This window comes from Myotis lucifugus, unplaced genomic scaffold (assembly GCF_000147115.1).
Source record: "Myotis lucifugus unplaced genomic scaffold, Myoluc2.0 scaffold_6, whole genome shotgun sequence".
NCBI lineage: Eukaryota > Metazoa > Chordata > Mammalia > Chiroptera > Vespertilionidae > Myotis > Myotis lucifugus.
In genome coordinates this window covers 3,200,381-3,227,054 of record NW_005871054.1, presented here as the reverse complement: position 1 = coordinate 3,227,054, position 26,674 = coordinate 3,200,381, and the positions used below count along the sequence as shown (strand labels likewise).

At 38.4% G+C, this 26,674-nt stretch overlaps 1 protein-coding gene across 8 annotated transcripts in view; it reads left to right on the top strand.

Moving 5' to 3' along the window:
- REL (REL proto-oncogene, NF-kB subunit) overlaps window positions 1–25,166 on the top strand; it is a 41,246-nt gene extending 16,080 nt beyond the window's left edge. The window contains exons 4-11 of one of the 8 annotated variants that reach the window (XM_023746558.1): window positions 142–233; window positions 13,632–13,772; window positions 14,885–14,989; window positions 15,105–15,317; window positions 15,881–15,949; window positions 16,082–16,153; window positions 17,229–17,888; window positions 19,465–25,166. In XM_023746558.1, the coding sequence (XP_023602326.1) occupies window positions 142–233; window positions 13,632–13,772; window positions 14,885–14,989; window positions 15,105–15,317; window positions 15,881–15,949; window positions 16,082–16,153; window positions 17,229–17,888; window positions 19,465–19,478 (1,366 nt within the window). In that variant the 3' untranslated portion in view covers window positions 19,479–25,166. Of the gene's footprint in view, window positions 1–141; window positions 234–13,631; window positions 13,773–14,884; window positions 14,990–15,104; window positions 15,318–15,880; window positions 15,950–16,081; window positions 16,154–17,228 lie in introns of all 8 variants that reach the window. The other 7 variants (XM_014447035.2, XM_023746551.1, XM_023746539.1 and 4 more) reach the window with 7 other exon arrangements.
- The last annotated feature ends 1,508 nt before the right edge of the window (window positions 25,167–26,674 follow it).

Genomic DNA, 26,674 nt, shown 5'->3' with positions numbered 1-26,674 from the left:
ATTTACAACATGCTTTATCATCTCCATCTGACAGTATGGAGACTCTTCTCTGTTGGATGGATGCTTAATACTTAGGATATTCTTTGGTATTTATGTGTTTAACTATAGTGCATTTTGACAGTTCTGTTTTTTTCTTTCTAGTTTTCAAAATTTGGGTATTCGATGTGTAAAGAAAAAAGAAGTAAAAGAAGCTATTATTTCAAGAATAAGGGCAGGAATCAATCCTTTCAATGGTAAGTATGTTTGATATAGTCATTTCTGTTATTTGGATATTGATTTATTTATGTGTTTTCTATTTGTATTTTAAACCTATGGTTAAAAGCTATCTTAAATTCTGTGTTCACTTTTCTACTTGTTGACTTGTATCTATGAATAATGAAGTATATTCAATATCTTTCAGTGTTAAAAAATTCTTATGCTTTCTTATATCAGTGGAGATTGCCATTTTTCTATAAGAAAACCTCATAAATGTTCTTTTTCATTCTGGAATGTAAAGCTCTTTTTAATTCAAGTATCATTGACATACAATATATATTAGTATCAGGTGTACAACATAGTGATTTGTCATTTATATACCTTATAAATGCAAGAAGTCTAGTAACCATCTGTCACTGTACAAAGTTGTTGAGATATTATTGACTGTATTCACTGTGCTGTACTTTATATTCCCATGACTCACTTATATTATAACTATAAGTTACTACCGCTTAATCCCCTTCACCTTTTTGCCTATCCCCCCCCTCCCCACCTTCTGGCAGTTTGTTCTCTGTATCTATGAGTCTGTTTTGTTTGTTCATTTATTTAGTTTTTTTCATTCCACAGATAAGTGAAATGATGTAGTATTTGTCTTTCTCTGACTTATTTTACTAAGCATAATACCCTCTAGGTCCACCTACGTTGTTACAAATAGCAAGATTTCATTCTTTATTACCGCTGAATAATATTCCATTGTATATGTATACTACATCTTCATTATCTGTTCATCTGTTGATGGACACCTAGCCTGCTTCCATTATTGTATATAATGCTGCAATAAACATAGCATATATCTTTTTGAATTAGTGTTTTCAATTTTCTTTGGATAAATTCCCAGAAGTGGAATTATTGGGTCCTTCTTTGTCTCTTGTTATAACTTTTGTTTTAAAGTCTATTTTGTCTGGTATAAGCATTGCTACCCTAGCTTTTTTTTGTTGTTTCCATTTTCATGAAATATCTTTTTCCATCCCTTTACTTTCAGTCTGTGTGTCTTTTGATCTAAAGTGACTCTCCTGGGTCTAGTTTTTTTATTCATTTAGATACCTTGTGTCTTTTAAATGGAACGCTTAGTCCATTACATTTAGGTATATAGGTATTGCCATTTTAATTGTTTGCATACTAGCTTTATAAGTGGTTATATCTTTACTATATGTTTGCCTTTACTAATGAGATCTTTTTTTCTTTCAGTTTCTTATTTCTAGTTTTGACCTCTTCTTTTTCACTTAAAAAATTCATTTTCCCCTAGCTGGTTTAGCTCAGTGGATAGAGCATTGACCTGTGGATTGAAGGGTTCTGGGTTTGATTCTGGTCAAGGGCACATGCCCGGGTTGCGGGCTCGATCCCCAGTAGGGGGCGTGCAGGAGGCAGCCAATAAATGATTCTCCCTCATCACTGATGTTTCTGTCTCTCTCTCCCTCTCTGAAATCAATAAACATATCTAAATAATAATAATAATAATAATAATAATTCCTTTTAGCCCTATAGCCAGTTTGGCTCAGTGATTAGAGTGTTGGCCCTCAGACTGAACGGTCTCAGGTTTGATTCTGGTCAAGGGCACATACCTCAGTTGCAGGCTCGATCCCCAACCTGGTCAGGGCACATGTGGGAGGCAACCAACCGATGTGTCTCTCCCCCTCCCTTTCACTCTCTCTCTCAAAATCAATGGAAAAAATGGCCTTGGGTGAGAATTAATGACAACAAACATTTTTTTTAAAAAGAATTCTCTTTAACATTTCTTGTAATGCTGGTTTAGTGGTGATAAACTCCTTTAGCTTTTGCTTTTTGGGAACCTCTTTACCTCTTTCAATTCTGAAAGATAATCTTGCTGGGTATTCTGGTTGTAGGTTTTCCCCTTTTGTCAACTATATTCCCTTGAATATATCTTGCCAATCCCTTTGGCCTGCATAGTTTCTGTTAAAAAATAGCTCATAGTCTTATGGGCATTCCCTCATATGTATCTAGTTGTTTTTCTCTTTCTGCTTCTACGATTTTTTTCTTTAACTTTTAACATTTCAAAAATGATGTGTCTTGATGTGGGTCTCTTTGGGTTCATTTTGTGTGGGGCCTCTCTATGCTTCCTGAGTTTGGATATCTGTTTTCCTTGCTGAGTTAGGGAAGTTTTCAGCCATTATTCCTTCAAATAGGTTTATTGTCCTTTTCCCTCTCTCTCTTCTCCTTCTGGGACTGCTATGACATGAGTGTTAGTACACTTGATGTCCCTTAGGTCCCTCATTATTTTAAATTCTTTTTTCATTTTCATCTTCCCGTTGGGTGATTTCCATTATCCTTTATTCCTGATCGATGATCAATTCTTCTGAATTATCTGATCTGCTGCTGATTTCCTCTAGTGTATTTTTGCATTGCAGTTGTTACATTCTTCAGTTCTGATAGGTTCTTTTTTTTTTTTTTTAATAATTTTTATCTCAAGTTCTCACTGAGTCTATCCACTTGTCTAAAGAGTTTGAGGAGCCTCTTTATGACTATTACTTTGAACTCTTCTCTAGGAGACAGCTTGCCTTTGTTTTGCTTAGTTATTTTTCTGGGTTTTTTCTTGTTTGGAACATATTCTTTTGTCTCTTCACTTTGCCTGTTTGTTTCTATGTATTAGGTAGATCAGCTACATCTCCTGGTCTTGAAAAAGTGGCTTTACTTGGAGGGTGTCCTGTGGGGCCCAGAGGTAGAATTCTCCCTTGTCACCAGAGCCAGGTACTTCAGAGGTGTTCCCTGTATGAAATAGTGTGGCCTCCTGTTGTGGTTGGGCCACAACTGCTAAGGACACACTGGTAGGCGAGGCTGGTTCCTGGCTAGGGTGGCTGTGTAGCTTTGCCACAACTGTTACGGGCACACTGGTGTTCAGTACAGACTGTCAGTGTAGCTGCCTGCAAGGCCCAGTCTCAGCTGTTGCAGACACACTGCTGTGTACTGGTGCTGACTAAGGTGTAGCAGGGAAGGAGTTGCTTTGGAGGGGTGCCAGCTTGGGTGGGTCATCAGGGAAATGCCAGGGTGGGGTGAATAGTATTAGCATGCCCTGGCCAGTGTTGGTCAGTTGGTTGGGTGTTGGTTGTCCTGAGCACCGAATGGTTGCTGTTTGATTCCTAGTCAGGGCACATGCCCGGGTTGCAGGCTCTATCCCCGGTGGAGTGTGCAGGAGGCAGCCGATTGATATTTTGCTCTCACATCAATGTTTCTCACCCTCTCCCTCTCTCTCTAAAAATCAATAAAAATATTTTTTTGAAAAATATTGTTAGCAAGGTTAATGAAGAGTGTCAGAAACGGTTCTTGCTAGTGTCAGAACAGCTAGGGAGGAGAATAAAGAAAGGGACAGTTGGCGCCCACTAGCACTTCTGACACAAGAGAAAATTCTAACAGATACCTGTCCCTCCAACACACACCCTAAAAGTAGTCACTGTATCACTTTCACACATGGCCCAGGTGCTTTTCAAACTGCTGCCTCTGCACTGGGGCTCAGAGCACAAGCTTGGTTTGCTCTCAGCCCTTCGGCTCTCCCAGATGTAAGCCCTGTTGGTTTTCAAAGACAGATGTTATGAGGGCTCCTCTTCCTCTTGCAGGTTCCCAGGCTGGGGCTCAGACCCCTCACTCTTTATGGGGGGACTTCTGCCGTTGTGATATCCCTCTCACTTGTGGGCAACTGCGTGGGGAGTGGTAATAGGGTAGGTCCTGACTAGACTGAGTTTCTACCCCTCCTACCTCTCCATTTGGCTTTTTCTTTAGATCCGTAATTGTGGAAAATGTGTTCTGCTAGTCTTAGGTCATTCTAAGAGATACCTCTTCTTTATGTAGTAGTTGTAGTTTTGGTGTCAGTGAGGAGAAGTGAGCTCAGATCTTCCTACTCCACCATCTTTAACTCAGAGCAAGAGCCTTGCTCTTGAATGCCATGTAGTTTGTCTGTGAAATGTTATTCCTTACAGTTAGTGCACTGTCCATGCAACAAACGTGTCTCTGGATCCTCTCAGAAATGTTCTGTTTCTTTTTGAATGTGGGTGGCCTTGCTTTTGCCACTTTAGCAGACAGTATGCGCTCTTCTTTCTCAATGTTGAATAGGCATTATGTCAAGGTATTGGAGGGCATTTAACTCAAAAGCATATTGAACAGCGAAACTGAAAGCCCAATGTGGGAGAAGTTTAGAAATAGTAGAAACTATACAAAATATTTTCGCAGCATATTTCTGTATATGGCTAGATATTTACTGTTTAGTGGATTTTAATCACTGTATATTGTTTTGCTAGATAAATGATACCACGCTAAATGCTAGCATTCTACACCACAGTAGTCTCCTTATAAAGTCTTCATCGGCTACTTAAATATGCATAATTAATGAATTGAACATCTATAACATTTTCAAAGCATAGATTTCTTTGTCATACTTAAGACATCCTTATTTTGTTGGTTTGTGTTTTTCCTGGATGAAAAAAAAATTTAAGGGGATATGATGAAAATTTAAGGAATATTCTTGTAGACAAATACTATATTTTTATAAGCCATAAGGTTTGTATCTCTTTTCTCTAGGTCTTTGTTTTTCCTGCTATTTAGTATAATGTGGAAAGCAAAAGTCCCCTTCTTCCCTGTCACTCTTAACTCTCCAGAGGAAATCACTATTAAGTTTGATGTATATTTTTCTAGAATTTACTTTATACTTGTGTAGACATATATACACATAGTATTTTTAAAATAAATGGAATTATACTAATTGCCTGTTCTACTGCTTCTTTTCCCTGCACTCAGGAATATATCTTAAATATCTTTCTATGTTAGTATTTATAAATCTATTTTAGTTTTTAACCATATCCTGTTGTTTCAGTGGTTCATAATCTGTTTAGCTAGGCATCTATTAATGAACAGGTTATTGTTCATTTATTCAAAAGCCTTCACTGAATGTATACTTTGAATTCTTGTGTGATATTTTCTTAGGATAAGTTTTCAGAGATTTCTAGGTCAAGAGTATACTCATTTAAATTTTTGATTCATTATTGAAGGCCAAACCTTTAAATAGGCTATCTCAGTCTAGATGATGTATAAAACAGGAATAATTTGGTATAAAACAAGAAGATTATAAATAAGAGCCACCATTAAGTACTTTTTATATTATCCAAGAGTAAATGTTAAGTGCTTTGTGTACACTCTTTTATTTAATTATGAACAACAGTACTGCTTCACAGAGAACATATCTTCTTAATAATATAAAAGCATAATATGCTAATTAGACCAGACGTCCTTCCCTCCAGACAAAGCCACAGCAGGCAGGCAGGAGCCGCGGCAGAGGCCCCCAGCCACGGCGGCAGGGCCCGGGGCCAGGGTCCTTGCACGAATTTCATCTGATAAAGGTTATCCTGAGTACTCAAAATAGCTGGTTAATCATCCATCTATAATAATACAAGCATAATATGCTAATTAGACCAGATGTCCTTCTGGACGTCCTTCTAGACAAAGCTGCAGCGGGAGGGGGCTGCAGCAGAGCGGCATAAGGTGGGGGCCGGGTGAAGGCCCTTGCATGAATTTCATTAGTTTCAGGTGTAAAGAGGCATGTGGGCCACCTGTGGAAGATCTTGGGTTTGGGAGGGAGAGGGTATTGCTTATTTTTCGAATCCAGAAGCAGGCATGATGTTAATTACAGACACTCATATAGCACTTAGAATAGTTCCTAGTACATAGTAAGTGCTTTACATTAAATAGGTTTAAATATTATATAATATACATATATATAATTTTTTGTTGTTAATCATTACCCAAGGATATTTTTTCCATTGATTTTTTTTCTCTTTTTCTTTTTAAATGTTTTTATTGATTTTAGAGAGAGGAAGGGAGAGGGAGAGAGATAGAAACATTGATCAGCTGTCTCCTGCATACCCCCTACTGGGGAACGAGCCCACAACCTGGGCATGTGCCCTGACTGGGAATTGATCCGGCAACCTCTTGGTATATGGGTTGATATTCAACCGCTGAGTCACAATGGCTGGGCTCCATTGAGTTTTACAGAGAGGAAAAGGGAGGGGGAGAGAGAGAGAGAGAAACATCAATGTGAGAGAGATACATTGATTGGTTGCCTCCCACATGCACCCTGACCAAGTCAGGGATTGAGCCTGCAACTGAGGTACGTGTTCTTGACCGGAATTGAACCCAAGACCCTTCAGTCCGCAGGCTGATGCTCTAACCATTGAGCAACCAGCTAGGGCTATATTATATTTTTTAAATCATTTTATATTTTTCAACTACAGTTGACATACAATGTTATATTAGTTTCAGGTGTACAAGCCAGTGATTAGACATTATAATACTCATTTGGTGGTGATGAACTCTTAGTTTTTTCTTGTCTAGGAAATCAGCTGGCAGTCTTATGGGAGCTCCCCTTTTACTAGAGAACTAACTGCTTTTCTCTTGCCGCTTTTAACACATTATGTGCCCAGTCTGTTTTGTCTTCTGGATGGAAAGTATAGTGTCAGTCACTGGTGACTGGGCGCTTAACATGTTAAGAGTCTCTTTTTTCTTTAAAATTTGGCATTTCAATTATAATATGTCTTGGAGTGGGCCTCTTTGGGTTCATCTTGTTTGGGACTCTCTGAGCTTCCCAAGTTCGTATGTCTATTTCCTTCACCAGTTTAGGGAAGTTTATTGTCATTTTTTCAAATATATCTTCAATTTTTTGCTCTCTCTCTCCTCTTTCTGGCACCCCCATGATGTACATGTTGGTACATTTGAAGTTGTCCCAGAGGCTTCTTATGCTATCTTCATTTTTTGGATTCTTTTTTCTTTTTGCTGTTCTGTTTGGATATTTTCTGCTTCGTTATCCTCCAAATCTCTGATATGATCCTCTGCTTCATCTGCTCTACTGTTGATTCCCTATAATGTATTCATTTCAGTTTAGGTATTTGTTATTTCTGACTAGTTCTTTTTTATGTTTCCTAGTTCCATTTTTATGTTTCCTGTCCTTTGTGGATGTCAAAGGTCATCTGCTCTTCCCCTAAGTTCATTGAGCATCCTTATAACCAGTGTCTTGAACTCTACAACTGGTACATTGCTTCTCTCCATTTTGTTTTGTTCTTTTTCTGGAGTTATGTTCTTTTCTTTCATTTGGCACATGTTTCTTTGTCTCCCCATTTTGGCAGCCTCCCTGTGTTTGGTTTTATGTATTAGACTAGTAGCCCGGTGTCCAAAATTCGTGCACATTAAAAGGGAATTAATTGCCCTAACCGGTTTGGCTCAGTGGATAGAGCATCGGCCTGCAGACTTAAGGGTCCCAGGTTCGATTCTGGTCAAGGGCATGTACCTTGGTTGTGGGCACATCCCCAGTGGGGAGTGTGCAGGAGGCAGCTGATCGATGTTTCTAACTCTCTATCTCTCTCCCTTCCTCTCTGTAAAAAATCAATAAAATATATTTTTTTTAAAAAGGGAATGAATTAGCAGAGATATTTTAATATTGCTATTTGCCCTTTCTCTTTAATAGAAGTGTGAGAGATGAAAGGAAATTAGTAAAATGTATATGAAAATCATATATAAATTTATTAATAAACAGTAACAAAAGGATATAACAACAGAGGCATGATATAAAAACGACAAAAACATGATATGAAAACAACAAAAACATGATATAAAAACAACAGTGATGCAAATAATGACTGATAAAGTGATTCAACTTATTGTAATATCTCCCTGTACACCACATTAAGAGTGAAAACACTTTCATAGTGCTTGACTAATTTCCCTTGTGATGAAGTACTTAGAACTTTAACTGTAACATCACATGCTCTTCAAACTCGAGAGAAAGCAACATATAACTGACCATGTGCAAAAACGGGTTCAGGTAGGAACATGCCTGCTCTGTCTAGAGTTTGTCCTTGTGATTTATTAATAGTCATCACAAATGCTGGCATCACGGGAAACCGTCGTCGAATCAATTTAAATGGGAGGCCAGTGTCAGATGGGGACAAATTAATTCTTGGAATCAGAACAGTCTCTCCCTCTGCAGATCCTGATAATACTTCAGCTTCGATAATGTTAGGTCGTAATCTTTTGATAATAAATCTGGTACCATTACAAAGACCCCATTTACTATTGAGATTTCTCAATAGCATGATGATTGCACCCACTTTCAATTTTAATTTATGACACGGCATTCCCGAAGGAGTAATTCTATTCAGAAATTCGATGGGGAAATTTTCCTTTGTTTCTTTGTTATGGGGTGGGGCCACAACATTAGTAACAAAGAAACAGAATTAAAACTTTATTGTGGGGAGCCACTACAGTGTTTTGGACAGGTTCAAGCCTTGGACTGATGAGAGGGCACAGTCCTCTCATTGCCACGTGCAAGTCCCAACTTGGAGGGCAGGGCCCTCCCAGCACAATTATAGCCAACAGCTGTAGTTGTAATCTTGAACCTATGGTCCGAATACGTGGCCCCACGTGCCTGAGTGATGTGGGCTTGATAGAGTTCAGGTGCATGTAGTTGAGTAGGATTGAAACCCAGGAGAATGTTGTAAACATCTTGGTCACGCCCTTACTTTGCCTCGCAGCATCTGCTATAAACTAAAGGAATGGCTGTGGGTGTGGTCGCTTTCTCTCAGAGAAGCAAGAGACCCGGCTTTCATTCTCTTGTCTGTCTTTTCTAAGCCTTTCAGCCGCCCCACTCAGGTTCACCCCATGCTGGGGTTGCACACTTTAGAAAGATCTACCTCCACGCTCCCAGGGCGGGTTCCTGCCTCAAACTCCGCCCTTACAGGAAACAGTTCCGGGAAACAGCTTTGGGGAGGGCGCAGCCGTTGCCAAGACAATCCCTATAGGACTGACTGACTTCTACTCGGTCGCTGGCTGTCCGTCTGTATGTGATGAACACCACCCATGGTTTTTATATAAGTAGATAGAGCTGCTACATCTCTCAGGCTTAGTAGAATGGTCTTATGGAGGAGGTGTCCTGTAGAGTCTAGTGGCACATCCTCTCTGTTCACCCAAGCTGGACATTCCAGGTGCACCCCCTTTTGGGCTGTGTACCCCCTCCTGTTGTAGTTGAGCCTTGATTGCTGTTGGCACATCAATGGGAGGGATATACCCCCAGGCTGAAAAGCTAAAAGGACTGTCTTTAGCCACGTGGAAGATCAGTTTTGCAGAGGCCCACTCAACAGAGCAAGACTTACTTCAGTGGGGCTCTGGTGCCCACTGAGTCTGCCCCGTGAGTGTGTGCCTGTGGAGGTGGTTGGGTGGTGCTTTGATATGGCCCCAAATTGTCCCATGGTATGCTGGCTCTGGGACCTTCCAGGAGGTCCAGGCCAAGGTCAGCCACCGGCATGAGCTATAAAGCGACCTGCAGATAGCTGCTACTTGTGCTGGGCTTCGAGGTGCCCAGGAGAGGCCAAGCTTCAAACCAAGGTCAACTGCCACTAGTGCTGGGCCTGGAGCCACTTAGTGAGAGGTACAGGCACACTGAGGTCATATGCTGCTTGTTTAAGAGATTCTAGGAAAGTTGGAAGCATGAGCCAAGATAGGCCATTCATATTGAAAAGTCACTGCAGCCCAGCTGGTATGGCTCATTGTCTTCCTGGCATTGGAACCCTGGGCTAGGGGGCCTCACTTCTCAATGGGGACCTCTGAAGCTGAGATATCCCTCCTGACTTTTATTCACTACACGTGAGTGTGGGACTGGCCTGTTCTGCGTCTCTGCCCCTCCAATCTCGGTGTGATTTCTTTAGTTGTAGGACTCCTGTTCAGCTAGATTTCAGACGGTTCTGAATGATGGTCTGTAGTTTAGCTGTAATTTTGATGTGATATAGGAGGATGCAAGTACTGTGTTTACCTACATTGCCATCGTGATCAGAACACTTTTTAAAAATCACTTTATTTTGTTTCCTCATATGTCTGGTTATTTAAAATAGAATATCAGTCATTGTGTGTGAAAAATTGTAGGGATTTTAGTTCTAGGATGTTATCTCCTTTCAGAAGATTTTCTTGTGGTAGTGGCTGATTTAGGATATTTGAAGCTGGTCTTTCATCCTGTGAGTCTCTAGTGTCTTTCCAGTTAACCCTTACTTCTATGGTATAGTTGGGTTCCTCCAGAGACCTCAACCAAAGCATTGAACATTTATCAGATTCTCCATCCTCGGCAGACCCTGAACTCCCTGTTTTTCCCTTATAGTTTCTTTTGACTTCATCTCAACCTCTCATCCTCTTAGCCACCTCTTACAAAACTGGCAGATTATATCTGCAAAAAAGAGCCCTCTTGTTCTGAACTTACCTCTCTGGATTTCTGTAATAATTGTGATTTTATGGTATTTATCCCTATTCTTGGCACAGAGCTCCTAAAATCCTTGGAATTTGCTAACCGATAAGAGCTAAAAAGGTAAAAAGAATGTCTGTTGTTTCCATAACAAGCCTCTTTAAACACATCTGAGTTTATGTTAATGAGGTGACTTGAAAAACACCTAACTAGGGGGTGGGGAGGGTCTGGTTGTCAAAGGAACCAATCAATTGGGCTCTTAGAGTTGCACCATTCAACCTCATCCCTTTACCTCTGGAAAGAGGAAGGACTGGAGGTTGAATTAATCACCACTGTCCAATGATTTGATCAGTCATTGTTCAAAATGAAGCCCCCATAAAAATCCTACCTGAAGGGGCTGGGAGAACTGGGTTGGTGAACATGGGGAGGTGCTGGGGGGTGGCATTCATTCCCAGGGGATCATGGATGCTCAGTGTAACTTCTACGTACCTTTTCTTATGCATCTTTTCTGTCTGGCTGTTCCTGAGTTGTTTTCTTTTAGAATAAACTGATCATCTACTATGTAATTTTCTTTCCTGAGTTCTGTGAGCCTTTCTAGCAAATTATCTAACCTGAGGAGTGGGTCATGGAACTCCCAATTTGTAGGCAGTCAGTCAGAAGCATAAGTGCCCACCTGGACTTGTGATTGGTGTCTTACGTGTGGGGTTGAGCAAGGTCTTGTGGGATTGAGCCCTTGCTTGTGGGATCTGTTCAAATCCCAGGTGGTTAGTGTCAAAACTGAGTTAAATTGCAGGACACCCAATTGGTATTCTGAGAGTTGGAGAATTGCTATGTGTGAAAAAACACACAGACATCAGAAGTGAGTAAAGAGAAACAGGAGTGTTTTTCTTACAGTTCTTCTATATCCTAGCCCCATGATTCTTCATGATCTTATTAGCTCTTTGATGCCTTTAGAGGACTTTTGTTTCATAGTTTGTCCACCTTTTTTAGTTCTCATGGTACAGCTGATCCCAATTTGGTAATGTCACCTGCCATTACAAAAATAGAACCTCTCTCTGTTGATATTTACTTTATAGTTTTCTTCAGCAAATGTTTGATTGTTTACCAGGCCTTTCCTTAATTTTTCAGTCACTCACTCAAAAAGTTTTTTATTTTCTTAAAAGCTTAAGAAAATGTTTAATATGTATTATACATATGTGTTCCATGTTTAATGAAGATGCATCAACACCCATTCTGCTTTCATGGAACTTAGCCTGATTGGGTAGAAAGAGGCATATGTAGAGAATAATTATGCAAGACATTTAAAAAAAATAACTTTAAATATGTAAGAGAGGAATATAGGTCAAGGTTGTACTGACTTAGAGAGGAAAGATATATTCCTTCCATTTCAAAGCATGGAGTTTTATGTACCATTTTAAGAGATTTTAAATGAGCGAGAATTGCTATGTGTGAAAAAACACACAGACATCAGAAGTGAGTAAAGAGAAACAGGAGTGTTTTTCTTACAGTTCTTCTATATCCTATTTTCCACTACCACCACCACCACCACCACCACCACCCCAAAATGTCCCTGGTCTCCTTCCCGTCAGTTCTCCTCCCTCCTCTGGCCCCAGTCAACTATTCATTTGCTTTTTGTCACCATCAATTAATGTTTTCTAGAACTTCATATAAATGGAAGCATAAATATATTTTGCTCAAGATGTTGTTGAGTTACATTCGTGTTGGGGTCTATATCCAGAGCCTGTTCTTTAATGTATGCTGTCACAGTTTGTTTCTGTCACTTACATAGGTTTGTTTTTAAACTTGTCAGGTGCACTTAGCTAATAATTTATTTTTTGCATATTGATTACTCATCTTTGACATTCATAAACATTAATGTCTTGAATTCTAAATGTATAAAGCTATAAAAAAAATGATTTGAAGAAGTAGACCTCTCATTGCCTACATAATTGTGCCAGTAGAGTATGCTGCTGGGACACACGTGTTTGGATCATACATCACATTTTGACCTTTTATTTGTATAAATATGTTCTAATAGACTCCTTCAAATGCTAGGCTTAATAATGATGACAATGGGATAATTTTAAATCTTGTGATAGCTACTGAGACTACAAATGTAGTTTAAATAAAAATAGGCAAAATTATATTGTAGTTTTTATTATTGTCTGTAAGACTATTTGGATTTTAGCTGTTTTCAAATTTTAATACCCTTTTAAAAATAAAAATTTTCATAAAATTTAATATGTATTTCATGCTTTTAAAAATATGACTATGTTATTATGATTTATTGCCAAAGCTTATGGTATTCTTTGAAAAGGCAGAGTAATATTTTCCTTTGGAACTGGATTTTTTTTTCAATGTCAATTAACAAACATTATATTCTTTCATAAGGAATGTGTTTTTATATTTTCTAGAATTATAAAATTTTCCTGCTATAGGGTTTGTTTGCCTTTTTTAAACAAAACAAATTTGTACATAAAATTTCTTATACAGAGAAAGCGACCTTATCTCATCTAGTACCTCTTGGTATTTAATTCCTAAAGTGCTGATCTAAACTTTAGTAGATACTCGTTTTGTCACTTGATGCAAAATATATGTAAAATTTTCTAATGGAGTTCAGTTTTTAAGAGCCCAGGCTCTGGATTCAGTTACCTGAGTCTGAATTTCTATTCTGCCACTTAGCTGTGAAACTTGGGACAAGTAATTTCATTTCTTTAAAATCAGTTTCTCATTGTAAAATGGGGATGTTAGTCATTCTTGTACAGGTTTAGAAGATAATTTACAGAGTTTTTAACACAATGACTGGACTGAATACATGTATGTTGAATTAATGAATGAATGCCTATTCTCTGTTGTATATAACCTACAACTATATTTGTAAAAATTTGATATTAATGTCAATTTGGAATCCTGCTCTAAATTCTAGGTGACTGGGATAGTTACTTCCTGACCATGGTCATAACTTCATGAATACTGTTAGTGACTGCATGATATACCAATGATAAAAGGCATTCTTGAGATTGTGTACGATTCTATTTTAGTTAGTGCAGATTTGGACACTACTCAAGTATATTGGGCAGGGAGGAGGACCTAGCAGGGATTTTAGTTCTATGTGAATATTCTAGATTCTTTTTTTTTTTTTTAATGTACCATTCAGTCCCTGAACCACAGCTGCTTGATACTGAAGATTGCGACCTCAATGTGGTGAGATTATGTTTTCAAGTTTTCCTCTATGATGAACATGGTAATTTGACGACTACTCTACCTCCTGTTGTGTCTAACCCAATTTATGACAACCGTAAGTACTTCATATTCTTGCGTTTGTAGCCTTAACTTGTTTTTTTTTTTTTAGTATAGTATAATTTTTTAAGGTATTTTGGTACTTAGAAAAACAGTATGTCTATTACAGGAAAAATTCAAACATTCCTGAAATAAATAACAGGAGGTATTCTCCTATAATAAATCTCTAATTTCATTCTCCACAGGTAGTCACCATCCTCAGCTACATATCTCACCCGTTTCTTCTTCATATATGTACAAGTACATTATCTTCATCATTCACACTATATAATGTTGGCAACTTTTTAAAGAAATCATCACTGATCTTTAAAAAAACATTTTCCCCCCTTCTTAGCAATGTATCTCGAATCATTTTTCCTTTCAGGCACCGTATTCTTTTCAGTAGCTGCATATTGCCTTAGGTGGCTATATCATAATTTTATTAAATCATTACCCTATTACAAGACATTTGGTTTGTTTCCTTCTCAGTTTTTTCCTTTTGGTTCTAACACTTTGTACTGCAGTAAGTATCTGCATGTGTATCTCTTGTGCAAGTCTTTAGCATACACTTGCAGAGTAGACCGTTGGCAAATGCTAGATCAAAGGATACTGATATTTATAGTTTTAAAAGATTATGAAATTGCCCTCATATTGTGTGTGTGTGTATGTATGTGTGTGTGTACCTGTCTTGCATGTAGAAAGATAGTGGGACATAGGGCTATAAAGGCAGATCAGATTGTTATCACAGAGAGCTTTGAATGCCAGGGAGAGTTACTGGAATATTGGCCCAGATAATAGGAAGCATCAAAAGGGCATTGCCTTAGGGTTATGGTCATGATTTAAGAAGATTAGTTTGGTGACAGTGTGTAGGAGGATGGAAAGAATCAGAATTCAGAAGCAGGAAGATTTAATTAGAGGACACGTCATTGCCTAGAAAGTCACTCTAAACCAGTTGAGACAATGTAGTCAGAAAGGAAAGGGTCAGACGTGGATGATTAATGTAGTGTTCTTAATTTACTTAGACATTAAAATTTTTTTATCTGTTCTATAGATTGTTTTCCTAAAATTCTCTCCATCAAAAAGGAATAAAATATTAAGGTAGTGACCCATTAAAAATCTCTTCATATTTAGGTGCTCCTAATACTGCAGAATTAAGGATTTGTCGTGTAAACAAGAACTGTGGAAGTGTCAGAGGAGGAGATGAAATATTTCTGCTCTGTGACAAAGTTCAGAAAGGTATTTATTTGTTTTTTGTTTGTTTGTTTCATGGACTTCAGAATATATTTTAAATTAATAGATAACATTTTACTTTGTTTTCCCACTGATAGTTGTTTGCTTTCCTATTCACTAGATGACATAGAGGTTCGGTTTGCGTTGAACGACTGGGAAGCTAAAGGCATCTTTTCACAAGCTGATGTGCACCGCCAGGTGGCCATTGTTTTCAAGACCCCACCGTATTGCAAAGTGATCACGGAGCCCGTGACAGTGAAGATGCAGTTGCGGAGACCTTCTGACCAGGAAGTTAGTGAGTCGATGGATTTCAGATATCTGCCAGATGAAAAAGGTGTGACTTCTTAGTGGTCATGTTTTATATATTTCTTAAAATTAGGCCTTGTCATAATATTTTTTGGTAAGATACCTTGAAATACAGGTGGTTGTTGTTTTTCATAATTTACATTTCTTTGCCTGGTAGTTTTTCATTGATTTTTCAACCGATTGATCTGTGTGCTCTTTACACCTCTTTCTTAGGAAAGGAATCTGGAATAATTTCAAAGTATCTAAACTGTTTGTCAAAATTTGTTTTATAGTTGTTTTATAGGGGGTTTTTATAGATAGCAAACTTGCCAGTCAGAGAGTGGTCTCCATTTTGGTCTTTTTCTGCCTTTATTGCATTAGTTGACGTTGTTGACTTATAGATGTTAGAAGAAAGCGAGATGAATATCAAACTGTTTTTTACTAAGAGAAAAATACCCTTATCATTGGCGTAGGACACACTCTGCAACATCTATTAAGTCCATATTATGTACATTTATTTAAAGCATTTTTTATATATAAAACTATTTATTTATTAAAGGAGAAGAAGCATGATGATTCATTCACATGCTTTCCTGGTTTCTTTCTAACCAGATACTTATGGCAATAAAGCAAAGAAACAAAAAACAAGTCTCCTTTTCCAGAAACTGTGGCAGGATTGTGGTAAGAATGTTTTTGGATTGATTCATATTTAAATAGATTTGGGGGGGGGGTTGTTTTATTCAGTTTTGCACATTTTAAGTGATAATGTTATTTTTCAAATTTACATTTAATAATGGAAAACCTTTATCACAGCAGTTAATTTTCCTGAAAGACCTAGACCTGGTCCCCTAGGATCAACTGGAGAAGGAAGATTCATTAAAAAAGGTATTTTATTCCCTATAGAATATTCCTTGTCATTGGAAAGACCACGGCTTTGCATAATATATTGGAATTCCATTCTTAGAAATAAAACTGCTTCTTTGGTATTTTCCACGCCTACAAATTTTTTCATGTTTTGAATATTGAATGAATTGATCTTGGCTTCCAAAGGTCCTGTTGGAAACTGGTTTTGGGGAGTTACTGTTTGAGAAATAACATTTCGTTCATATGGTGGTACTTTTACCAATTACGGTATGTCATGCAAGAAACTGTTTAGATCCAGCCAGTAGCCTGTCTCTATCAGTAGAGTTTTGCTGGGACATAGCCATGCTCATTTGATTACAAATTGTCTGTGGCTCTTTTTTCACCAAAGTGGCAGAGTTGGTAGTTCCAACAAAGGCTGCAAAGCCTAAAATATTTACTCTCTGGCCCTTTATAGAAAAAAAAAGTTGTCAATTTCTGGTTTCCATCATTCAACCAGGGTTAATTAGAAGTCTTTTGCCCCTTATATTCTTAAACCAGTGCTTCTTCCAGGATTACTATGTATAGCAGTCATAATAATGTGTAAATAAACACAGAATCCTTCATCTTTTTTCTGACTGGGAATTTGTAGTACCTTAGTGTGTTATATCTTAATACATCTTAGATAATTATGTGGACTTTCAATCATCCCCAATGAGTGTTTCCTCCATCGCTTCATTTTTTCTTAAAAAAGAAGAATATGAAATGAATTTTGGCTATTTAGAGTCCCATTAACTGAAATTCTAATATTCATCTCTCACTTTCCAAAAATATCTTTATGGGGCCTCAGAAGCTAGATATTCAGATTTGACTGGAGTGAAATCTGTGCCAGAATAACTTAGCAATATTATTTATAGGTATTTGTAGAAAGGTAAGTGTCACAGAATTTAGTTTAGGGCTCATGTAATCATTTTAGTGCTATTTAAGTTTTTAATTTGAAATGCTACATCAGTGTCCTTGAAAATTTTTTTTATTAGTGTGTTTGTGCCGTTTTTAGAAGTAGTACTTTTTATAATTTTGTTCATTTCAGTGCTGTAATGATATATTTCCCCCTCCACAGAATCAAACTCGTTTCCTCATGGTGCAGTTTTGAATGAAATGCTCCGGCCTGCAGGGGTCTCGAGCCAAGCAGAATCTTACTACTCGTCATCTGTGTCCATCTCAAGTGCCATGCCACATCATGCCTCAGCCATGCCCCCAATGGTACCTCAGCCTTCTTCACACTGGTCCTCAGAGCCCCACCCCCCCTCGTGCTCAGTCAGTACAAATCCACTGAGTAGTTTTGCAACAGGGACAATTTCCTCTAATTCAAGATTCCCAGAAATGCATGTTGTGAATGACTTGCATGCTTCTAATGCTTGTATTTATAACAGTACTAATGACATAGGCCGAATGGAAACATCATCCCTGTCATCAGCTGACTTCTGTGGTTTTTCCGGTGCCAACATGCTGCAGAATTGCCCTGTCAATATATCCAATAATGACAGCATGAGAGAGACTGACAATTCGGGATTTACGAGAATGAATATGGGAAGCCCTTCATGCAACTCGGTGTTAGACCAAAGGGATTTGAGACAGTTCCATCAGATGTCCTCTTCCAGCGTGCCAGCAGGCGCCAGTTCCGGTACCACTGCATTCGCGTCACAGTCGGATGCATTTGAGGGATCCGACTTCAGTTGTGCAGAGAACAGCATGCTGAACGAGTCAGGGCCTTTGAATGGTACTAATCCAAACGGTCATGGTTTTGCTCAAAGTCAGTATTCAGGTATTGGCACTATGCAGAATGAGCAGTTGAGCGACCAGTATACATTTGAATATTTTACGGATAACTTGCAAGACTTAAATGATGGTTCAAGCTTTAAATCCTTTTAAATGTTAGCAATCATTTTGGTATTACCCACATAGAATTAACATTTTCTATTTCTCCCACCATATGTAGGAGATTTCTTTGATAGGCTCTCTTGGCTCTGGAGCTCCTCCAAGAAGTAGAAGAGAGGGATGAACTCATTTCCCAACTTCGGGAAGAGCTGCAAAAAGCCCCAAGACTTTGCTTCAAGAGTAAACAAATCCACACCACTTGATCTCTAGGCTATGATGTCCCCTGGAATCCTATGTGCACCCCACATAGTTTATTTAAACTAGTAAATATTTCAGTCTAGGTTAGATCATTACTTGACCATTAGAAGTGTATAATGAATCTGTGACATGTTAAATATTAAATAAAATCAATTTTTCAACTAAAAAAAAAAACCCACACCTTTGGGTATGGAGAATACAAAGTTGGAAATTGCCAGAAAAGGAACATTCCAAAGTAGACATTTAAAAGGTTTTAGTGTTTCCCCTTTTGAAGCATGTGGCCTGATACTGTGTATGGTGGGAGTTCTGGCTTTAGAGTCCCACCACGTTTCCACAGAACAGAGCAAAGAGAACATTGGGGCACAGCTCCAGTTTTTACAAACTTTTTAATATTTCTTTTGTTATGTATTAATGTATTCCTAGTTAAATGAATTAACCGATATTTGCTTTTAAGCAAATTTAAGGTAAAACCTGTAATGGCTATGTCATTGGAAAAATTAATTTCTTATTATTTTTTGAGGCCCATGGGCCAAGGTGACCCCTAAGGGGTTTTTCTGAGGCTTTTTGGAGTTTCTTGGATTTATATGCAAATCAAAATTTCTTTAAAATGCTAAGTTGGACAGAAGGGTGCATTTAAGGAATGGGAGGTTCTCTACTTTTTGGATTATTTAAACCCATATCTAAATTGCTTGTGATTTTAGGTTTACACCTATGTTCTTAAGGGGAAGAAATTTCTTTGGACCTCTTATGTGTCCTCACTGTGAGTTCATCCAATTTCATGCCGTCAACTCTGAGATTTTACCCCTAGTTTAGACCTGTCCTCTGAACAGCAGATTTGGAGTTTACCCATATGTGTGTAAAACTGCTTATTTAACATCTATACCTAGAAATCTAATTAAAGATCAAACCCAACACATTCTTGATCTCCCCTCCCAAACGTGCTTCTCTTTTAGTCTTCACCCATCTCAGTAAATGGCAATGCCATGCCTCTGGTTGCTCAGGTCCAGGTCTATGGACTCGACCTTGATTCTTTTTTCCTTTTATCTCCCCTATCCAAATCTGTCAGCAAATCTGGTAGGGCCTACCTTCAGAATACATCCAAAGCTGGCCCCCTCTTTTGACCTCTACCATTAACATCCTGTTCCAAGCAACCATCATCTCTGGCCTGGATTGAAGCTATTTCCTCCAAAAACCCTCTTTATTTCCTTGAGTCCCTACAGTCTATTCTCCATAAAGTAGCCAGAATGATTATTTTTAAGCCACATCAAATCATCTCATTTAACTGCCCAAAACCATCCGATGGCTTCCCATCTCAGAGTGGACACCAAGGTCCTTAAGGTGAGCAGGCCCCGCTCCCTCTCCTACCTCATCTACCACCATTTCCCCTGCCATTCAGCTCCAGGTGCTCTGGCCTCAGTGCTCCTCTTCGAGTACACTCCTGCCTTACGGTCTTTGTACTTGTTCTTTCTGCCTGGAATGGTTTTCTCTCCGATACATGCAGGACCACCCTCCTTACACCCTTCTCACTCCACGTTACCTGCTCAAAAAAGCCTTCTTTGACACTATAACTAGTTACCAGCACATCACGTCCCTTCCTTTATCTTTTCCCATAACCTTATCTAAGCATTCATTTGTTTACTATTTGTTTTCTTGTGCTGGAACATAAGCTCCTTGAGGGAAGAAATACTTGTTTTGTTCGTAGAATACACAGTTTGTAGAACAGTGTCTGCCTCAGATTAAGTGATCAGTAAGCCCTAAGTACTACTGATACAACTCTGTTTTTTGAAATAAAGAATAGCTTTAATTATTAGATGCTCATGGTTTTCATAGTGCCGTTTAGTGTGACATCAGGTTTCTATCAGAATCCTGTACATTTAAGACAACAATTAATTAATGGTAATCCAAATAGTTGGAAGGCAAAGTGTAATTGTGATGGAATTGTCATGATGCTAAGTAACCAACTTATTCAAGACCTAGTTTATTTTATAACTAGAACCTACCATAAATGTTGAGCATATTCCTAGCTAGAAACATGTCATTTTGTTAGAGAATAGTAAGAAGCTAGGAAAATTCCAGGACAAGCAGAATTTGGAAACTCACTTTGCAGCCACCTAGTAAATCCTGTTTTCCCTCAGCCAAGGATACTTAAGAGTAAATGGTTTGCACATCTCCTCCCCAACTGGAAGGTAAATAGCTTAAATCACCCTACTCAGGGAGACATAACAGAAACCCAGTTAGTGCCATTTGCCAACCACACCCAAGGACAGACAATTTAAGAGAATAAATCTTCCCCCTCAGGAAGACAAGAACTGAGGTCTCGTCGTCTCATGGTTAATAATTTCACTAACATAGCATCCAACCAAACCATAAAACTACTGGAACAATTAAAACTAGTCAATTTGGTCAAAATAGAGAATGTGAGAATGTCATATAAATAAAAATTCTGAGTTGAATGATACTGGGAAATGGTAATGGTAATATAAAGGTTGAGATATTTAGGAAGAAAAAGATTAATGATTAAAAAGATTAAAGCTAAGTACCATTAATGTTTCTCAAAAATGATGATTTCAAAATGAAACATTCTTGTTATTATAATTTTAAAAATCATAAGCACATAACATACTTCTTTAGAACATACCAAGAGAAATAAAAACCTGAAGGCATAATTTCTTACCTATTCAAAATATGAACCCAAGATATTTCCAGATAGTGGTTGATAGGTGGTACACTTTTTTAAAAATATAGAATCCTCTAGTTGTGTGTTAATTAGCATTGATCAGCTTAAACAACTGTTAGAAAACCTAAATGGATTTTTTAAATTAAATAAGCAGTTGACTCGCAGTTTTTTTCTGTGTAAGCCAAAGTAAGGTACTGCTACATCTGTGTTGAGATGGATTTTTTATTTTTCATGTGCCATTTACTGGTCATAGGATTTATTTTATGATTTAAAAAGAATTTTATCTCTAAATGTGTTCACACTTTCACCTGTTCTTGTAACCCCCCACTCTTAGCTTCTGAGGAAAAGGTGACCTTTCTAACCTCTACTGATACACTGGATTCCCCCCCCCCTTCTCTCCAATCCCTCTCCTGTTTCTTTATCCTCACATCAGCATTTAGTGCCTCTTTTTTTGTATAATAAACATAATAAAAGTCTTCTTTAGCTTAAAAGGAAAGAAACAAACCTCTTCTGCTACCCTCATGCTCCTTCCCTTCACATCCAGACTCACAACATGCTTTCGGTCTCCATGTCCTCATTCCCGGTCATTCCTTACCCTCTCCTCTCTCACTTTACCTCCTACTATTTTCTTCTGCTGTTCTGTGGAAAGTGACCTGGGACACCTCCCTTGTTAAACCTAGTATCTTTGTATCCATCTACTTACCTTTGTATGTTTGGACTGTCTGTAACCTTCCATCCCCTGGAGCACTCCCTCCTTGGGTACTCCTCCAAAGATTCTGTGGTAGAGAACATTCTTCTCTGAGGTTGATTTTTTTCTCTGAGTCTCAACCCTGGGCCCTCAGTTGGTGCTATTTTTCCCCCAGGGTGACCTTGTCGGTGCCCACTCCAGCTTTCTCTGAGGCTATCTGAATGCCTTTAGAACTGGTTCTTCCTTTGGCTACTCTAGTGGCATTACCATTTACCCTGCCATCTAAGATACTTAAACGAAACCTCAAAACCTCACATTCTTCCTTAGTCATCAAGTCCTTTTGAATCTGCCTCCCCCAAATCTCTTGCATTTGTCCCTCAGTTGCCGCTGAGTTCTTAGTGTAGGCCTTCCTTCTTTTTCCCCCAACAAGAATATCTTTTCCATATGCTCCAGTTAAAAATAACACCCCAGCTCTAGCCGGTTTGGCCCAATGGGTAGAGCCTTCAGTCCGAGGATTCGATTACAGTCAAGGGCACGTACCTCGGTTGCAGGCTCGATCCCCACCCTGGTTGGGGTGCTTGCAGGAAGCAACAAATGGATGTGTCTCTCTCACATTGATGTTCCTGTCTTCCCCTCCCACTCTCTAAAAAAAAAAATCATTGAAAAAATGCCCTTGGGTGAGGATTAACAAAAAAAATATACCACCTCATCCCCCCTTATCCCTTATTGTCATTCTTTGAAAAAAAAAACTCTGGGCATCCATTGCCTTTCATGTATTATATACTCTACCTGTATTGTTCAACCACAACACATCGTCTTTAAGACTAGGCTTCTCTGTGAAACTTGAGCCTGCCCCCCTAGCTGAGGTACAACTGTACATTGCCCCTGTTGGAGAACTCCTCACTGAATTGTAGTCACTTAAGGTTTGTCTCATTCATCTTTGGGATTCTTTCCCTTAGCATAATCCCTGGCATAGTTGGTGCTGAATAAATGGTAGCTATTACTAGAGAGTTAAATTGTTTTATTGCTTAAAGTATTACAAAGAGTATTACATATGTCTCCTTTTTTTCCCTCGCCCTTGACAATCCCCTGGCCTCCCCTACCCCCCAGTGTCTTATGTCCATTGGTTATGCTTATATGCATGCATACAACTCCTTCGGTAAGGATGGGGTTCTTAAAGGAAAAGGTACTTAACCTGACAAGAAAAGCATTGATGCCAAGATTTTCAAGTTTGTGAAACACTTTACCCTCTGCCTCCCATGTTATTAGCTGTATTAGGTAGAAATTTTACAGTTATTAGGATTGTCTCATATGTCTGACTTGGCGGCTTCTCTCTACTGTATGTGAGGGGTTTAACCTCAGTCCTCCGTGCATTTCCTGGACACCTTACCATTGCACAGACACTGGGGTCTTCATGTAATCAAATCACATATCACACTTTTTTTTAATATATATTTTATTGATTTTTCACAGAGGGATAGAGTTAGAAACATCGATGAGAGAGAAACATCGATCAGCTGCCTCCTGCACACACCCTACTGGGTATGTGCCCGCAACCAAGCCGGAATCGAACCCAGGACCCTTGAGTCCGAAGACCGACGCTTTATCCACTGAGCCAAACCGGCTAGGGCACATGTCACACTTTTTAATGTCTAATGTACAAAGCACCATGTTTGGTTCTGGAAATGATATAGAGGTGAATGAGGCAAAACTCTTTCTCAAAGAGGTCAGTCTTTTTCTTTTGAGGGAAAACATCTACGGTAAAGTGCATAAAGTGGATTAATTTTAAGTGAACAGCTTGAGTATTTACATACATAGACAGTCATTTCCAGCACCCCATAAGTTTCCTTCATGCCCATTGCCAATCTACCTACTCCTCAAAAGCCCTCTTCTGATTTCCATCATCAGCACCTATCTTAATAGCCTTTTAAAGTAGTCACTGGGCCTCTCTACTCAGAACCTTGCTGAACAGACACAGTTGGATTGTCAATTTCTAACCTGATACTTCAGAAAAACTAATTATACTAGTACTCCATGTTAAAGACTTGGAATTGGTGATCTAGGCTGCCTAGTAGCACCAACTAAGTTGTTATAAATTGATTTATTGAGGGATTAAAGAAATGTCCATGGGATGTTTAAATAGCATGGAGAAATGGAAAGGATGGGGAATTTTTAGTCAGACATCTGGGTTTTAATCTTCAGCTCTGCCACTTAAAAGCTGTGTGATATTTAACAAATCACACCTTTTGTGAGCCTGTCTCTTCAGATATAAAATTGCAGGTAATGCCCAGCCTACCTACCTCACAAGGTATGTTGTATTAAGTAAAATAACGCGTAAGAAACACTGTAAAGTGTATAGTACGAATCAAATACTGTTAAACCATCCGTATATGTCCTGGGTCCCTGGTTAATCCCTAGTCCAAACGCTCCTTCCAGTGGCAGAGTGAGAAAAACCACCATGGGTTAGATTTCCATAATAGGCATCCTGAAACCGGTTTCTGTTTAGAGTGGCCAGCTGCTGCCCACTTCTGGAGGTATTCATTCGACTTTATTCTTTCCAGAGCCATTTCCAATTGTATAGCAAAGGTAGGTCAATTAAAGACTTCCAGTCCTGAAATTCTGTGACTTTCTTCCTAAAAAGAGGTCTCATCATAGCTAATGAAGTTACCACTTTAAGATTCCTTTCCTGTTTTGTTTAAGTATGGGGCAAAATTAGGATGTTTATAAACAATTATTTTTTCTAAATATTTTTAAATATTTTTTTTCTATCCTAAATGTCTATGACTTTAGGGAAAAGATACCACCTGCTATTAATTACCTGTTTAAAAGGAGTGGAATTTATCATATTCTAGTCATCTTAATCACCTGCTTCTACAACTTCAGTTTACTATTGGACTTTCAAAAATTTAAAGAGTTACAAAAAAGATTCATTAAACACCTCTCTATGAACAATAATTAGTACAAATTGTTGGTGCTTCAACAAATTGAGTTTTCAGAGATATCAGCAGGTAAATAAAATACAAATTGGTAAAAGTATCAAGTGTTTATCTTGCCTATTTTCCTTCTTAAACTTTATTATCTAGTCAAACCATTATAACTTTGTATAACGTGTAGTAAGAATTAGATGAGGTTGGAGTATTTGGGGATCCATATGTGGAATTCAGTCTCAGGAGACTTCATTGATGACACAGTTGAGGTAGCTTTAAGAGGAAATGGAAAGGACACACAACAAGATTTTTAGGAAATGGACATTCTTAAATGCATGGTTCAGACCACATGCACCCTTTAGAAATTATATCTGTTTTAAAAGAATGTACTTACAAATGCTTTTGATTATGAGGAATCCACTATTACATTTTTTACTGTTATAATTTTTACAAGTTCTCAGGCACTGTTGAATTATTTAATTGTTAAGTGTGATGTCAAGATGCAGTTATTTTAAAACAGGAATATTTTCTTTTATTGTACAGAATGTTGTCTTTGTAATATCTTTGTATACAGTAATTTTTTTCTTGGTAATATAATAAATGGAAAAAATTCTAAAACCCTTACTAAAATGTTGTTGCTATTTGACTTTAAAAATATCAACGAGATGTTCTTTGTATTTATAGCATCTTCCTCACAGAGAAAGCTAGTTTTGGTTGCTTAGAAACAGTAGGCATTTTAATGGAATGCTACAGCTGGAAATACTTGCATATATAACTGTCCTTTGAGATGGCAGATAATTTTGTAGAGTACTAAAATGCCTTTTTAAAAGATTTTTATTTTCTGCCTTCCTGACTTATTTCCTGCCTGATTCTCTTCCTTCCTGAATAACTAAGGACAAAAGTCATTCACTCATTCTGAGCAAGGCACAGGTAGGTATTAACCACAGCAGGTGGGACTACAATGTGCAGAGCCCCAGGAGAACACGGAGGGTAGTGGGGAGGGGAGTCTCAGTGATCCGAAATAGGGATGCAGCCTTAGGAGACCACCTAGGAGGGGGACTGATCTATTATGTTAATACATTAAAGCTAATGGGAGCCAGATTTCTCACTCTCAGTGAAAGAAATGGCAAACATGGAAAGGGAGAGAAAACTAGAATTAAGGTTGGAATTAGAAATAGTGGTATAATTCATAGTGTTCAATATATGTAAAAAAAAAAAATACGTAGAGGTAAGCATGACTGTGTGCATGCCATGAGAACGCTTGGGAGCACCAAAGCCACAATAGCAATGAGCAGAACTAGTGCCCGGATTTTGGTTTATAAATACCATTTTCTACTAAAAGGAACTAGTTCCTCTTAGTGAAATAGCCCACACTAGGGCTGGTGCAGATGAAATACAAGATGAGCTTGGAGTGTCTTTTTGTATTAAAGCAACAGCATTCAAAAATAATTAAAGAACATTCTCCAAGAATAATAGGATTATGTTAAAAGGACACAGGACTCAGCTTGGTGGGGCATCCACTGGCCAAATCAGTACTTAGAAATCAAAATAAACATCAATAACAAATTATAGCTCATTGAATAAAACAGGAAGCCATGAATACACAAGAAGGAAAAGTTTTAACTAATATAGAACTTACCCAATGCCAACCAAAAAATATAAATGAGGAGGAAACTAGTTTTGCAAGGCATGTCGGGCCATAAAAACTGTAAACAATGCACTGCCCTGGTGGGGAGAGGGTTATGCTGGCGCCAGGATGTGGCCTGACACCTGGGGGCCTTCCTTCCTGCAGGGCCAGGCAGGGGGCATAGGGCATATCTGCAAGACAAAGACCCCAGCAGGATATATATAGACAGGCTCTCTGCATGTTTCTTCACTCTGATTTGGAAGTTATGCCCGGTGTCCACTGGTGTTAATAAACGGGGCCCCTCCCTTTCTCTAGGAAGCGTGCTTGGTATTTCTTTGCTCTTCTGTAACATAAAAGGAATTAGAAAATGAGTATTTGACAATCATCTTACCTAATAATAGACAAACATGTAAATTAACTCCACTACACTCACCAGCCAATCAGGAGAGTATGCAAATTAACCCAACAAAGATGGCGGTTAATTTGCATACATAGGGTCAAAGCGGTGGAG